The 16,963-nt window shown below is 32.0% G+C and overlaps 1 protein-coding gene across 3 annotated transcripts; it reads right to left on the bottom strand.

The window, feature by feature from the left end:
- Positions 1-5,257: 5,257 nt before the first annotated feature.
- Positions 5,258-15,849, bottom strand: LOC106104324 (vesicle-associated membrane protein 2-like). 3 transcript variants are annotated; one of them, XM_013284345.1, is made up of 8 exons: positions 15,485-15,849; positions 10,196-10,316; positions 9,889-9,967; positions 9,314-9,393; positions 9,114-9,165; positions 8,979-9,002; positions 7,402-7,433; positions 5,258-6,230 (listed from the first exon to the last, which is right to left on the bottom strand). In XM_013284345.1, coding segments are annotated over exons 1-6 (348 nt in total). In that variant the 5' UTR covers positions 15,487-15,849; the 3' UTR covers positions 5,258-6,230; positions 7,402-7,433; positions 8,979-8,988. The 3 variants fall into 3 exon arrangements, with proteins under 3 accessions (XP_013139799.1, XP_013139797.1, XP_013139798.1); XM_013284343.1 differs by lacking the exon at positions 15,485-15,849 and adding an exon at positions 13,433-13,672; XM_013284344.1 differs by lacking the exons at positions 8,979-9,002; positions 15,485-15,849 and adding an exon at positions 13,433-13,672.
- Positions 15,850-16,963: the final 1,114 nt, after the last annotated feature.

The following is a 16,963-nucleotide window of genomic DNA, read 5'->3' as shown; positions in this document are numbered from 1 at the left end:
CGCCCGGAAGCTTATCATATGCCTCGTAGGCAAAAGATTAGGTTAATCTTCCTTAGTGGTGGTAACAGCCAATTGTAAACCATTCTCTGGTAAAACATTTATGGCACTAGCCCCTAAGGTATTACAAATAAATAATATTTCTTGGTGGTGATAACACCCAAGTCTAATTTACGCTCTGGGAAAGCATTTATGTTGCAAGCCCCTAAGGCATTACATAAAATTAACATTCTTGATGGTGGTAACACCCAATTCTAAATAAATCTCTGCACATACTTTCCTCACTAGCACTACAAAGTGTAATCTCCTCTTGTGCTACCACACCATAATATGCGTACTTGCCCCTAGTGGCTGTACTAACTGCTTATCTGTCACTTCACAACCTTCACCTTGTGGCCAACTTTGCCATAGATAAAATACTTAAGTATCTTGCTTGGGTTATTCTGAGCATCACATTTACATCAATCAAACATGTTATGAGTGTGTACCTCAAATTCTCTCAAATAATGTTTCATAGATGCCACATATTTTAATATGAATTAATATAATGACAACCGGCAGCTAATGCTCCAACTTCCACTTATTTGTCTCCAAGCCAATCAACACCTTCATTGGCTCTATTCTAACTTACAGAATATAAATAAAGTTTAAAACACCATTCCTTAATTGCAAGGTTGTGCAGACTACTGCAGCATTTTATAATTGATAATACCTCTGTTAACATATTACATAATCAAAATGACTACTGTTTTAATCATAACCTGTTAAAGTGTTAAATCTGAGTACAATCACAGAAATCTAATTCTGTTTTGGTTAATTATACTATGTCATACACTTCCAAACAGTAGTAAAGTTTATGTCATTCATTAAAAACTGGTTTATTTACCCATTGCTTGTTTACATCATCAACATCAACATCAGCCAGCCCTAAGTCTGAACTGTACTGTACTGCTAAACCAAAATATGTATTTATTTCAACATTTATTTCAGCTGATACACCAAACTAACAAATTAATGTCTCCAAGCAATTTAACACATACCTCAGCTAACCAGCTGCTTTTGTGTAAATCAAAGTAATAAAAATCAACTATAGTACCTGGTATCCATACCATCCTTTGGATGTAACCATTTAGCTTCGCTGTGCATTTATACACTACTAGCCTTACATGCATCAGCTCCCAGATCCTTCAGCCAGTGATCCCTCAACACCACTGCTGTCTGTGGGCTGAACTCCATGACAAAACCACTCCAACCCACTTCACACATCCTTTTACTGTACAGATTTCCAACCATAGTTGACCATTCTGTACATTTAATAATACTGTTAATTTAAAACATTTATCTCAAAACATAACACAATATAGCATGTAGCTGTAACCTACGTTACAGCCTCTTAAATTTATCTTAAAACCAAATATGTATTTTAGCATTCCACGCACAACTTTTTAATTACAAACATAAAATCAAAATGTGTGTTTTAATATTTCCACAACAGATTTGTATCTTAACATAAAATATAACTTGATTTTAAATCAATTCTACACAATTTGTTCCTTCATCAATTTAAGTTATAAAATCAAGATCAGAATAGCAATTAAATCATCATCTCTCACCCTTATACCATTCCCTTAGGGTCGCTGCCTATCACAACCAGAATAGCAATCAAATAAATGCTATAATGTTTCAATTGTAAAATGATGAAGTTCAATTTATAATTCTTTTGGCTTATTAATAACAAAACTTTTGTAAACATAACTTTACGTTTCCAAAATTATCCACTTACGTGAAATGTTTCGGAAATTCTTAGAAATCACTCAGATTTTATATGGATAATCAAAAACATGGAACAAACTCACCAAATATGTAGATTTCCACTAACAATTTGCATTACAATACAAAGTTTGCAGTTTATCAAAAATATGAAGTTCTCAACATTCTATAAAAGTATTGAAACTGTAATAAAAACTATTCTCATATAAATACCACTTTGTGTGGTTGGTTAAATCCCACTTCTGAAACTATTAGACAACTTAGGGTGAGTTGCATCAAATCGCCGGTTATCGTAAAAGTTATAATAGGGTTACAAGTGCAAAAACATATTCTCACAGAGGTTTTATGTATTTTTCGTTTTTACAATGGAAACATTTAAACCTGAATGTCACTAAAGTGTCAAGTTGGTGTCAAGAATGACATTTACGTAAATTAAAATGTTTGAAAATTCATGTTTCGCCGATTATATTTATGTATCATACGCATGGTATTTTATAGTGAAATAAACTTTTTGCCCACGAAGATGGAGAAAATGGCAAACTCTTGTGAAAATAAACTAGTTTGGGCCATTATTGAAACTGTATTTACTTTACTATTCAAATATGTAGCAAAAATGAAGCAATAAAATTATACAAATATAAATGCATCTTATTTGTTTTCCATATTATAAATTGTCCTGTCAATGCATATTATAAATTGACCTTTTATAGAGGACATTTTTTTAAATAAGAGAAAAGGGACAAGCGCTGTTGCTATGGCCTTAGACACTCGAAATTTGTCCAAACTGAATGTTTGGCCAAATTTCGAGTTGGATCTTGGAAATCCATTATTTCCGAGCACGTAAGACTTTATTCTTCTGGATAACGTATAGGATAATAGTAGAGATTTTCTTTTTCCATTACTTTTTCCATTATTTGTACTTTTGAAGATAAGAGCTTGTGACAGTTGACACTACCGAACTGACACTAACCGTAACGCTAACTATAACCGCCCAAAATCGGGCGGTTATGATTAGTGTCAAATATGACGTCATTTTGACCAGCGCAAAACTGGTGTAGCGAATATCATGAACATCCGAAGACGTAACCATCGGGAATGTGCTGGTTAAGGTTTATAGTTAGTTAATGTAACTCATCCTTAGTAAATTTTAAGGTTATTCCAAATATTACTGTTACAAATAATTTTAACTTTAACGGTAACCGGCGATATGGTGCAACTCACCCTTATTAATTGATACTGTCGCTTTAAACTCAGAGCAACACTTCTCGCCAAGACTCAAGTTGCGCGCCAATCTATCCAATCCATACTTCTAGTGACATTGACAGTGACAGCTGTCAGCTAGGGACGTGACGTTTATGCCGATAACATAGAGTTGTGCCAATTCTATAGCACGGTGGTACTAATTTTGTTCTTAACATTAGTGAACGCCTGGAATTCAGGAAACTTGAGACTAGTCTACTGATATATAGTTGTTACCCAAATAAATTATTTTGCTATTCAAGCACCTACAGGCGCTTGACGTTAAAATTAAGTAATGTTATTGTTTGTACTATATTCCCTATAGTTTGTCTAAATAAAATAGATTAGTTTGATAAATAACGCATATGTATGAATTCAATTTGTATGAAGGCAAATGCCGTATTTAATAGACAGGTATCATAGTTACGAAAGATACAAGCACAGCGAACAATTATGAACTATCAATATTCGGTTTAAATGAAATTTATCGAACCTAACTAAATTATTATTTTCTTATTAACTAATTTAGAGGACAATTATAGTGTAGAGAATTTAGCGATGACAAGAATAACGAAATCCAATTCGATTACGTACGGCTGTAGTAGTAATAAATATTTATTTAATCTCATTATTTGTAATGGTTCTACAGGTCATTATAAATTTGATAAAACAGTGTTTTTTTTTAAATTCATAAGTTATAACTATGAATCTATCGATTCCAACTTTAATAAGAATAAAAATAGAAAATCGTAAAGGTTCATGCCTGATTTTACGCAACCCCCTACTAAATTGTCAAACTAATCAATCTTGTTTAGACAAAGTATAGGTGGACTTGTTTGGAATTAAATCACAGTTTATTTGTTGAAATTTGCTTTATTTTACTGAAGCAATATTATATTATAGGTTACAGGTAGCACACCTAGGGATCATAAAATTATCTACGATCTTTTTATAACGATTACACTGATTATGTTGTATTTATAACAGTAAATATTAATTTTCGACTTACATTCGACGGGTATAATTCAAATCTGGACGTTTAGCATGAAAATTGCGAGAAAGTATCGATGACGTTACGATTTTATCGCCAATTTTCATGCTAGACTCCCAGTTAATCAGAACAAGGTAATTTGAGGTTACTATACACGTTTAAATCTGTAATAATTAACTAATCTATTAAACCTTTGGTCTAATATTATTTTGCAAAGAATTTGTTTACGTAATGCAGGATATTTCAATGTAACTGGGTCTACGATTACTTGTAATCTATCCAAACGTGCAAACCATTTACGTACTATATTGAATTTCTATTCCTACTTATTACGTAGGTACTCGATTCATTCCATACATATATTTATACTTGAAATAAAGTATTATAAATATTCATAGAAATACTACTAGTCTAATTATTGAGACATGTTAAAATAAAATAATAAATGTATTTGGAATGTTGTGTCGTTATGTTTATGAGAACGAGATCATAGTTTTATTTTTGCTGTAAGCCTGATATTCATTTTGATAATACTAAACAATCTTAACTTTTTATAAACAAGATCTCTACAATTAGACCAACAGTATGTTGCGCATTTATGTTTTAAAGACATCAAATGTTAACGAGAATATGTTTGCAACATATCCTACAAAAAATATTTCATGCAATAGACAGATGCAATAAAAATTAACTTGCCGTTTTGGATTAATATAATGAAGCTTTTCAATTAACTTAAATGCCTTTATAACATAAATGCAGCGATCTTAGACTAAGCCCATGACAAATCTGGTGTATTTTTCATTTACCTTACAGTGAATTTAGAGCCACAATTTTTGAAACACGACAAGATATAGTAAGGTTAGAAAAGATAGCAAAAAAAAAAAATAATTCCATTACACAAAAAATGTCTTGTAATATTTAGAGATGTTTGAAAAAAATGTTTAAAGAGCGTTTCAAAAATAGTGGTCGTAAAGTTGCGAAATTTCGCTGATAAATATGTATTTCTATATTACACATGTAGCTAGAATACACATCTAAAAAGTTTCAACAACAATGAAGTGCAGTAACACAATTTAGCTTTAAAGCTATAAATATTTAAGAAACAATATTTCAGATAAAATTCAGGTTTTCGATTTTACGAAACTTCTCTATTTTTTTCTGGGTATTTAAAAAAAATGTTTTTTAGAGTTGTTACTTTTACAGAAGACTGTTATAAACCGGTAAATAGTAATATCTGAAAGATATTTTTTACTGTTTTAAACACAAAAATTTTTTTTTTTGAGCATTATATTAAAACGCTCTGAACAAAATTTCATTTCACAATCATACGTGTTTTTTCTGAATTTAAATATGGTACACAAAATTATCACCAATTTTATTCGTAATTATGGGCCTTGGATTCAATTATAGCAAGAAAATATTGATTCCTCTTGCTTAGCAATTAATATAGAAAATTATACAAAAAATAGTAGTACAAAAATATGTAATTGTTTTAAGATATAAATGAATAATAGAAAGAGGTAAATTTTTTTATATAAATAAGGAATAGGTCAAAATTTTGTGAGGTAGTTTATGTTGCTTTTTATATTTTGATATCTTCTTCAAAAATAAGCAATAAATCCCATCCATTAAATGATAAGTATTGTATTTCCATATTTAAATTCAGAGATTGCTAAACTGAAAATTGCCATAAAAGAGTCCAAATGCTGATATCAATACTGTTCTCCGGTATTCTTATCGGAATTACCGAAGAGCATAATATATCTTATAAAGTATATAGAAAGTTGTTACAAAAATAAAGAAATTATACAATACCAAGCTATAACCGATATTTTGCCTTTTTTTACAAACATTTAATGTTATAATTGGCTAATAAACATTAAAAATATATTTTTAAAAATTATTCCAACATAACTATGAGGTGTGATATATAGACAAGCCTTAACTAGTACTAAGTGGTTAGGATATTGATTTTTAAGGTAAATTTTTAAACAAAAAAGATCGTCTAAAAATACTCTATTTAGATTTATCAGTTTTAATGAAAGTGACGTAAGTAGGACGCGTGAAATGTTTTAGTATGCTATAGGTTAAATATGTAATGGAAATATGTAGTCAAATGTTCGAAACATTATTTTTATATATTTGTTATTTATAAATTGAGAACATTTCAATAAACACTTAAATTTAATAAAAAGAATGTAACGCTGGCACCAGCATCGATGTTAAATGGTACCTGAAACATTATTTGATATTAACATATAAGTAATTTTTATAGCTTAACGTAATATCGGATAGCAAAAATCTAGCGTAATTAATTGTAAGATTAACGTAAGAAGTTTTAAATTTCAACACAATGTGTGAATTTTGCATTTGAGCGTCGGTAGCTCAGTGATTTGAGCACTTGACTTGTAATCTACAGATTTTAGGTTCGAGTCCCGCCATGTACCAAAGTGATTTTCGATTTTTCGAATTTTCATATGTACATAATTTACCCGACGTTCTTACTGTAAGGGAAAACATCGTGAGGCAACCTGCACAAATCGGCGAAAAACTCCACGATATGTGTGAAGTCAACCAACCCGCACTTGGCAAGCGTGGTTGATTATGGCCTAGTCATCCTAACTTAGAATAGGCTCCGAGCTCCTCGGTGGGGACACATAGTGAGCTGGTGATGATGATGTGTGAATTTTGTTGAAAAAAAATACGCACATGTATAAAGTTCAAACCTAAACCTCATCACCAGCTCATTATACATCGCCACTGAGGGCCTCGGAGCCTACCCTTTTTATTTTTTTTCCGAAGGGGAATGCTTTCTGCATACTCCATGCCTCTGGGCAGACACGAGAGTTATGTGGGACTCTCCCCCCATAGTGGGGGGCATACCTTACTAAACCCCTTCGTTCCCTCCTGGCCATTGTGTGGGACGCCACGGGATCGCTTGCGCTTGCCACCGCGACGCCCCACTGACCGCCCCGGGAAGGGGCCCTCGGTGCGTCCCAACGAGTTGGGACGCTGCACCCTAAGGCGCTCCTCGGAAGACGGCACCGTGCAATGCAGGTTCGGAGCCTACCCTAAGTTAGGGGTGACTAGGCTATAGTCAACCTCGCAAGCCAATTGCGAGTTGACGGTTGATTGGTGTAGGTTGCATTACGATGTTTTAGAAGTTTGTTGAAGAACGTCGGGTAAATGTATATATGAAATTTGAAATCGAAAACTACAGTTTGTATCCCAGATTCTAAAGATTTCAGGTATAGTGATTAATCGCTGAGAGTCACGGATCATCTAAATAACTCTAATCTTAGCAATTAGTTTCATAAAAAGCATAGTAAAGTCGCTTAAATATATTTAAATATAACAAATGGATTATTACGTCGTATTTAGTAATACCATATGTAAATACGTACGCAGCTATAATCCTCCTTGGGTGTTTACAGACCTAGAAAATATTAAAATATAATTATTAATAATGCCTAATTCATATTCCAAAAAGTTAGGTTAGAAATTCTTTAAAAATATTCATTTTATTGTTATTTACTTAAGCTTTGAATTACATACTTTTGTAATGTAATGAACAACAGCAATTTAGTCCCACGAATGTAATATGTTAACAGCAAATATGTTGGTTATACATTTTTTGGCTTTTAGCAAATTATGTTTTACTTTACGGCTTTGTTAAAAATTTAAATATCTGATAATCTTGATGGTTTTGGGATTTTTATTTTAATAACATTAAATATTGCAAAATCAAATTTGTTATTCAAAGCGGAAATAAACTGGGGTTAAGTTGGGTAAGCATCGCATTCTTGGAACAAGAAGATCAAGTTTGTTTTTAAGCAATTCCATAAGTTCTAAGTTTTATAGCTTGTTATATAGAAGGTCTCTTCTTAACGACATAAGTAACATTTATATGTATAGAGCAATTTGACACAAGAAAAACAACGCTGCAAAATAAAGCTTGAAAATTTTATAAGTTAACTATTCATGTAAAAATCGTGACTTTTATGTTATAACTTAAATTGTATGTTTAGTTGGGAAATCTATACTATTATAATAAAGCGAAAACACACACTTCTTTGTGGCCTAAGCCTGTGCGTTTACAGCATGTTTTTGAATAATTCTTTTTTTTCTTTCAAACTTTAAGCTATATGTTTTCACGCCATTAAACTTAGGAGGTAAATATTTTGGATAAAAACCCTAATGTGGGAAAGAGACCATAGGTTGTTGCCAACATCAAGGAAGCAAGGTTGTTATCATGTCATGTCACTTTGTCATTTGCAATTAATATGACAAATGTAAACAATAAAATAAAATTTTATGCGAATGAAGCCGCACGGGAACAGCTAGTCTCTTATAAGCTACAACTATTCGTACTCATTGAGGACAGGGAACAATAACTAATAGGAAACAGCTTTTAAATATATCTGTGCGGAAAAAGGAAGACTTTTTAGTGTTTTAGTTCTTGGTTTCCACTACTCACTGGTAAGTAATTCACCAAAAACGAGAAAAGGCGAAGTTTGTTTGCTTCCGAGGTACTAGGCGTTTTTTTAGATAGATGCACACTACAAATTTTCGCTACTGTACATATTTCTTACTGTACCCCCTTTATTAGATTTAATATAATATCGTTAACATATTTATAGCATGAGTATCTAAGCAAAATCTTAATAAGTTAATCATAGAAACAAAGTAAATATCCAAATGCAAGGCACATTTGTTGCTTGTAATTAAAGAGTCACGATTTTTATAGATAGTGAACTTATAGGAGCATATATTAATTGTAAAACAGCATTTGAATAGAGACAGTACGAATACGAAGTGAAAGAACAGACAAAGCGAACATTTACAACGACATAACACGTTACGCCCACTTACCAAAGGAGGCTTAGTACCAACCAACATAGTAAATATAAAAAATAACAACATACGTCATATATCTAGTCTTTAACGTTAACAATTAACTTCTAAATTAAACTTCGATTACCGAAACTTGTTCACATAAAGTTGGCTGAAAAATATGGAGAAAATAATGATATGATTAGTCTAAAACATAATTAATATTTTAAAACATAAGAGTGACATTCTCTATGTGCGAGAGAATGTTTTATTGATTACTTACCGATGATTAGAGCCAAAATGATGATGCCAATCACAGCGGCGATTATCATCATCTGAAATGTGATTGCATGTAGTTTAAATACACTATTTACATGAAAAAAAAAACAGTATTTAAGACGCTTAGTACCACCGCCACACTGCGAGTTCACTTTTGTACTTAAACATGTGCACTAAATGTGTTAAAGAATCTTTATCTGTTACCTTTAAGTTTTGCAACCAGAATTTGCTTTTCAGTTTACCAGCTTGTTGCTCGAACTGTGATGCGCCCTGCTGGAGAGCGTCTGAAACAAATGAATCGTAAATTCATGTATTTGTTATGTTAGTTCATTACATTAATTTTTGAGTGTTGTTAAAATCGTGTTTTAATTATACTTTGCTATATCTTTCAAAAGCTCTTACAAAAATACGAAGATTTTTACGGATTTACCGTTCATAACCTTTATGTCAGCTTGTTTACTTTATCCAAGCTTAAAGGATTTGTTCGGACGACGTTGGTTTTAGGAGTGGCAGGCTTTGAAATGTATTTCGCAGTTTATGTCGGATACATCTTATATAAAAACATCTTGATACTCTTATTAATATTTTTAATGCTAAAATTTAGATGGATGGATGTTTGTTAGAGTTTGTAGTGTAAATCTCTCGATGACAATTGGGATAGATGTAGAAGATAGTCTGGACTAACATAGAGGCAACTTACTCTTATTTTTTTTAAAGTCACGCAGAATGATTCGTGGGCGAAAGCTAGTTCTAAAATGAATACTTAGTGTCAGTCCCACCTGCTCTGTCGTCTAACTCGGACAGTTTTTGATCTCGTTCCAGCACTTTCTCCACGTTTGTTTTCATAATATCAACCACCTGCGGATTTTATCGATCTTTAGTACAGTGTAAGATAATCAAACTCGACATATTGCTGAAAAATATTGAACTAAATCTTTGTGTACATTATGTAATGATGAAGGTGATTGAAGCGACCCTAGACCAAAATTTCTACATCATTGGTTAGGCTATAATCTGTTATAGTTCCAATTATCGCGCCATATAAAGCCATTTGGCCACATTGGAATCATTTTAAAAAGAACATACCTCATCGACTTGGGCCTGCGTCTGCTGCAGACGGCGCTGGGCAGCGATCTGCTGCGGCGTCTTGGGCCCACCCACCGGCATATCATCGCCGCCCGGCGCCAGACCGCCCTCTGTCGTCGCCCTACACAAAACGTTAGCAGAAAATAAATTTATTGCAGTACACGATTTGATTTTTTTTCAATAAAGACTTGATTCGTATTTATATGCAAATACTTGTTGTGAACCTTACTTAATTTAATACTGTAAAAGAATTTGCAGCCTTGCAAATAAACTTAGTAAAAAAGGTTAACTTAGTATAAGCAAAATTTGTACTAATATCTGCTTATACTTAGTTTATTCCAAAGTTTAACTAATGTTAAAGTTTAATTCTTTAGAATAAACAATGTTAATACTCGGAAAAACATAAGAAATTATAATAATACTGTGTAATTTTATTAGTAAGAAAATGTAGGCAAAGCTGCATTTTGTACAATAGTTTTGTACATAGTATGCAAACATTTGTTAATCTCAGCGCAAATGCGAATTGGGGCCACGCTTCTTAGATGTTCGCTTTGTTACGTGGCTGAGGAATTCTCTTCTAATTTGAGAAGTTCCGTCTACGTGAGACGAAGTTCTCTCATATCTCATTTGAAGTATTCTCGTCCCCTACAAGAGCACTCGTCGATTTTTACTTTCGACCTCGTAAGCTTGCCGCAGTAAAAAAGGGAAAAACCGATAAAGACGTATCTTTTACATCTTTTTTACCTTAAAAACAAAAGAAAACAGGAAACCTGGAATTCCGTTTAATGTCCTAAAGTACTAGGAAAAGATAAACGTAAACTAAACTTAGATGAATACTATTATAGTAGTTTTGAATTGAAAATAAACGTAATATTGTCGTGCAATCAAAATGACAAATACGTACAGCGAGGAAAATTGTGCGCGTATAACGTGCAATGAACACTTTCATGGCAAATTGGATTTCCGCTATAAATGGTACAGCTGACCAATTGAAATTGCATTGAAACCATTTTAAATTCTCTTATAGTATTCGTATATTCGATTTATTCCTGATTCAATTATATGTTAAATATTACGTTAAATGTATTATTTTTGCAAACGTTAAAATAGTGAAGACAATGCCTAAACACATTATTACCACCGTGCGTTAGTCTACAGCTGAAAATAGCCTCCTTCTCCTAGACAGTCCTCCACATCATTTATTTTGCTACGCTTATTTTATTAGAATGGTTGTGTGAGAGAATAATTTTCATAATTCCTTCGGACCGTGATAAAAAAAACTTACCATTTCGTTTGTCTAGAAAAAGTGAATTTGTGAAAATGTGCGATGCTAAAATTAAGCATCAGACGTAGTAAATTGAATGAGCAAAATTGGTTGGTACGTTGCCAAGTGGAAAGAACAACTTGTTACTTACATTCATTGTTCAATGTTACCTACCACTTGTAGAGAAAACTTTATATTCAACAGTTATAGCAACACACTACCAGATCTAAATTCGTTCATGGAAACGACGATCTTTTATGTACCTCATCAATATCTTTGTATTGACAACTTTTTAATCAATGAAATGTCCAGTATTTTAAATAAAACAAGATTCAGTCGTCGTCAGAAAAAGAAGGGATTTGTGAGCTTCTTTTGTTTTACACTAGCTTTTATTCCAGGACTCAGTCAGCGCGGGATTAAATAAACTTAGTAGTTTATGTGTTCTTCTAGATTGTACATTTGTGCCAAATTTAATCTAGATCTTCCTATTTACCGAACATCCATCCATCAAGCTTTCGTGTTCATTATTTAGCAAGATAAGTAAGAAGGAAGATAGTTAATTTTTAAACATTTTATATGTTCAACTATTTCTTATAATTTGACATTACTTACTCGTAAGTATGTTAATTATTAAGTATGAATATTGACTTAGTAAAATAACGAGCAGCTAGAGATATAAAACATACAAAAACTCTTAAGTACATGCTTTGAAAACCTATACAAGTGAACAGGTCAGAGAACATTAGTTTCGATAAATTGAGATCGAGGTAATGGTTTAATTCAACGAATTCCGATTTCTGTACAGATCAGATGATTGCTTCACGATCCCTTGACGAGATATCCACTCAATGGAAATGGGGCTTTAGGTAATTTGCCGCTAAACTTTTAGCAGGGGTACCAATACGAAGTAAGGATAGACACGTAATAATATTTATTTATTGCAAGTTTCTCAGACGTGTTTATACACACGGCAGAATTTATTTCGACACGCGATTAAAAATATTGGATTATCTTTCTTATATTTGCAAATTATAATATAAACAAACTTTAGTGTTTTTTTATAATGATAAAAAGACTGCATTAATTTTGATTTGTTATTATTTTTTTCTACTCTACTATTTTTCTATTTCCGCGAAGATACATAAAGATGCAATTTCAAAGTATGATATCGTAATGATACTTTTTAAACTATCACAAATTATAAGGGAATTGAAGAGAATTTTAGAAAAGTAGAAAATATGTTGGCACGGTATCGCAATCGTGTAAATTCGTATAAAACTTGTTTGAATATCTAAAAATATCCGTCGAGAGCGCTACAAGTTATTCGCATGGCTTGTCCATTAAAGCCTTAAGTTTTAGGGCAGTCTGCCAAATGCATTTGTACTTCAAAACTGGCAACGGAAACGTGGTAAGTGGGAAAGTTTTAATGAAGCAATTACTTAAAAAAAAATGCGAAAGTGACTTGTTGAAGTCTTTCAAATTACTGGCTTTTTATATCTTGCTTTAGTGTTAGAAATAAAATAAAGTCAAATGATACAGTTTATTGAAAAGTCACATTAAAAATGATCGTTTTTTTTTCTTTTTATAACATTTCAGAGCAAAAACATTATTTGGTATCAGAACATTCTACTAAAGTTTCGTCAAAATCTGTTTATTGGTTTGGAAACGCTGACAGACTAAATATTCTACTTTTTATTTTATCCGCATTTATATAGCATTATTATCTTTGTTGTATATGTATGAAAATAATAAAGATTTCGTTTCAGATACGCTTTTGTTTCTCTTTCGTGAATAGAAAAAAATATAGTGCATTTTTCATATCGTGAGCTATTTGGATTCACGAACAATAGACCCGCCAAGCAATGAAGTCGTCTTGGGAAATAACTTTAGAAATTACGTTTCTTGATAAAACATATAAATAAAAACTGAAATTTAAAACAGAAATAGACCGATTATTTTACCTGATTACTTACTTTTGATTGCGTTCCTTCTCTGTAACTTTAGACATCGCAAATTGTTAACTTGGTTGCTTATGTTATAGTTCTTTAGTGTAGTAATTTAAAAAATCACTTGAATTTGCACAAAACTATGATAAATCTGAAAACTGTTATTTGTAACTTAATGAAACGCATCACAAGTTTGTAATTGCAATAAAACTAAAATGTTCTCGAACAAAACATAACCAAAAACACGAAATGATATCTACATAAACTTTCAACTAATGACAAATCTGCGCGGGATATGAATATCCTTTTGATAAAGTGCGACAAAATAACATATATTTAATACTAGCTTTCGCCCGCAACTTCGTTTGTGGAATTAAAAAAAAACATACAGACGAATTGAAAATAACCTATGTGATTTTTTTTTATAAGAGAAGGGGGCAAACGAGGGACGGGAAGTTAAAAAAAACAATTGTAAATATGTGTTTTTCAAGACTATCCTACACATCTTTACCAAATTTCATCGAAATCCGTTCAGCCGTTTAACAAACTCTAACAAACATCCATCCATCTAAACGTTCGCATTTATAATGTTAGTAAGATTGCTGATGTATTCATTAAAAAATGGTTTTCCAATACTTTGTCCTGCATCACGGCCTTTAAACAAGTATTCCTCAGACAAGAAAGTAGCATCGACTTGAGTAATAGCCTATTTCGCGTCGTACAATTGGGTCAGCACCATCGGGATTTACAAGATTAATCAATCCTTTAATTAAATCTTAAAAGTTATAACAAACTTCGTGTATCAAGTTTTAAAGTGACGTCACTGGATCATTAACAAGGGTATAATAAGTGTGTGTAGTAGTGTTTGTAGAATATGCCAAATTGTATTCCAGTTGCATCAGTTTTACAGATTTTTAAAGATCATTAATCGAATGTTTGTCTAGGACCTGTCTATTTTCGGCAGATCGTTAAATGTGTGCTATTACTGTAACCATTAGTTTAAAGTGTCAAAAAACGTGTATCAATTTCGCATATTATATATTGTAGTCCTGCTTATTATCTTTAAATAAATACAGATATGAGGTTTCACGTTTCGTATTGATGATTGGGAAATAGTAATACACAGTTGCGTAGTAAACGAGGGAATAAAAACCTTTTTTCATTAAGCAGTAATGATTATTGCTTTATTAACTGGCTTAGTCGTTTATTAATTACTTAAGCAGTCCCTTACTGTACATTTTATTAATTAATTTACCCTAAACTCGTCTAAAGGTTATTGCGTTGCATTGATGACGTTGGCTAAGCGGGGAGGTCACAAGGCGGTCTCACGTGATCCTTGATTGCACACCAAGTGCGCCGACCTCAGCTAAATCAATATCCTTACACTTGCTAAGACTTCAGTATTCAAGATTGTTATAATTTGATTAAAACGTTAAACCATGGTTATGTACAGCTTGTATATCAAGCTAACAGTAATTTTTTTTTTTGAGTTTACTTTTTATTTTAATACCAGGATGAGGTATATTTTGAAATAATTATGCAAACTAGAATAACTGATAATAGAAGATTATTTTAAAATAAGTGTAAATACATCTGAATATGATTATCTTTTCGAATTGTGATCAGATTAATATTACAATTTAATCTATTGTGCTTTCCCATTTACATTTTCTTTCGTATTTTTATTTTAATAATCTCAGAGGTTAAATTACTAAAAAGTACAAATATATACTTAGAATATTCCAGACAGATATTAATATCGTAGGGTTCTTTCTTCGTTCTTCCATTACGCGTCAGTCATTTTAAAAGTTCAACAGGCGTCAATAAGGTCAAGGTACTAGTACATCTGACTTACAATCAATATAGAATTTTTCATTAAAATTTCCATGTATCGTATAAAAAATTTTCCTCAACTTACTTGAGGGTAATTACGAAATTATTGAATGTATGTATTTTGTAATTAAAAATATATGAAATCAATTGATTTTATACGTAATTACGTATGTAAATATTGTCTTTTTGATATTTGTAGACAATGATTTCTAATAATAACGTTATACAGAAATTAAATATACTTACATTTCTCTGTTCGTCTGTTTGCGGTGTCTTCGTTAAATTAAGGTGATTCCGTTCACAGACGTATCTTATTTTGGATGCAGTTCATTCACTGATAAATTTTCTAATAAAGTCTCAACCGACCTATATAGCAGCACAGCTGAACACAAAATGAATGTATTTCATGAATGAGAAGGATCAACGATTTCCAAGTATGTCGGCGATCTATTTTTAGTATCGTCTTTTACATTGAAATGACAACCCCTATTTTCACTGAAAAACCTACCACTCGTTTTAAAATGCCGTTATAATATCGATTAAATAAATAAACGCAGCTAAAATGTTAAAATTCACTAAATCTCGTTGATACGGAGCGAAGAGAAAACCTTCCGCGAATAAGTTTCCCGATGTATATGGAAGAGGGCGCGTCAGTATTTTCCATAATAGGTACGAATGGTCTAAAAATACAATAACATATAACTACATAAATTCGAACCCAATACCCGAGGAAGAAGGTTTAAATTCCTGTGTAAAGTCCTGTCGTTAGTACGCATGTGTGAACTGTTCGTGGGTGTACGTGTGGGGGTTTGACGCATGCGTGTAGGGAGGTTGGCGCCGAACAAAAATCAATTCCTTGGGTACGTGGGTGTTACGTAATATAGACAAGATTGTGCCAACGAATGCCATCTAATTCGAGTTAATTTTATTAAACAATAATATCAGTTATCTACTACGTAACTAGTTGTACCTTTGACATACTAGTTTATAATATTAAATTAATGACAAAGTTGATTATGACAAACTTAAGCTATAATTCTCAAGGTAGCAACTAAATATCTATCTTTTCATATTGCTTACAAAAGATCTTTGAGGTTATATTTGTATTTTCAAAAATAGAATTGTGGAAAATTGAAAAGCAATTGAAAAGCCCATTAACATGTTAATTTAAGTAAAACAACGGCCCTTTACGAACACTTCCCACAGGAGCACTTTAGATACGCATAATTTCTGACTAAGTAATTAAATACATAAACAATACTAAGCTATTCTGTTTTAGAAAGTTATGAGTTATGCAAAACTACAAAGTTTTGTTCAATTAGAACGAAATTGAATTACCATTAAACAAACTTAACAATGTTAAAGTTAACATTAACAATGCTGAACAATTCTTCTAAAATATATGTTTCAATACAATATTCTAAACTAGCTTTCGACCGCGACTCCGTTCGCGTGATATTTTAATAAAACAAATGTGAGTAGCCTATGTGTTCTTCCAGACTATGCTCTATATCTGTACCAAATTTCATCGAGATCCGTTAAGCCGTTTAGGCTACAAACGCTAAGAAACATCCATCCATCCGTCGTAACTTTCGCATTTATAATATTCATATGATGTACAGTTGGCTTTTTTCACGGTGCTCCAGTTACAGAATTTGGTATCTACATGTTCCTTTTTTGACTACTATTAACTAATAATAGCTGTCTACAATCATTTAGTTGTTA

The sequence above is a fragment of the Papilio polytes genome, unplaced genomic scaffold (assembly GCF_000836215.1).
Source record: "Papilio polytes unplaced genomic scaffold, Ppol_1.0 DF823691.1, whole genome shotgun sequence".
Classification (NCBI taxonomy): domain Eukaryota; kingdom Metazoa; phylum Arthropoda; class Insecta; order Lepidoptera; family Papilionidae; genus Papilio; species Papilio polytes.
The sequence above is the reverse complement of the archived record's forward strand: the minus strand, read 5'-3'. Positions and strand labels throughout refer to the sequence as shown.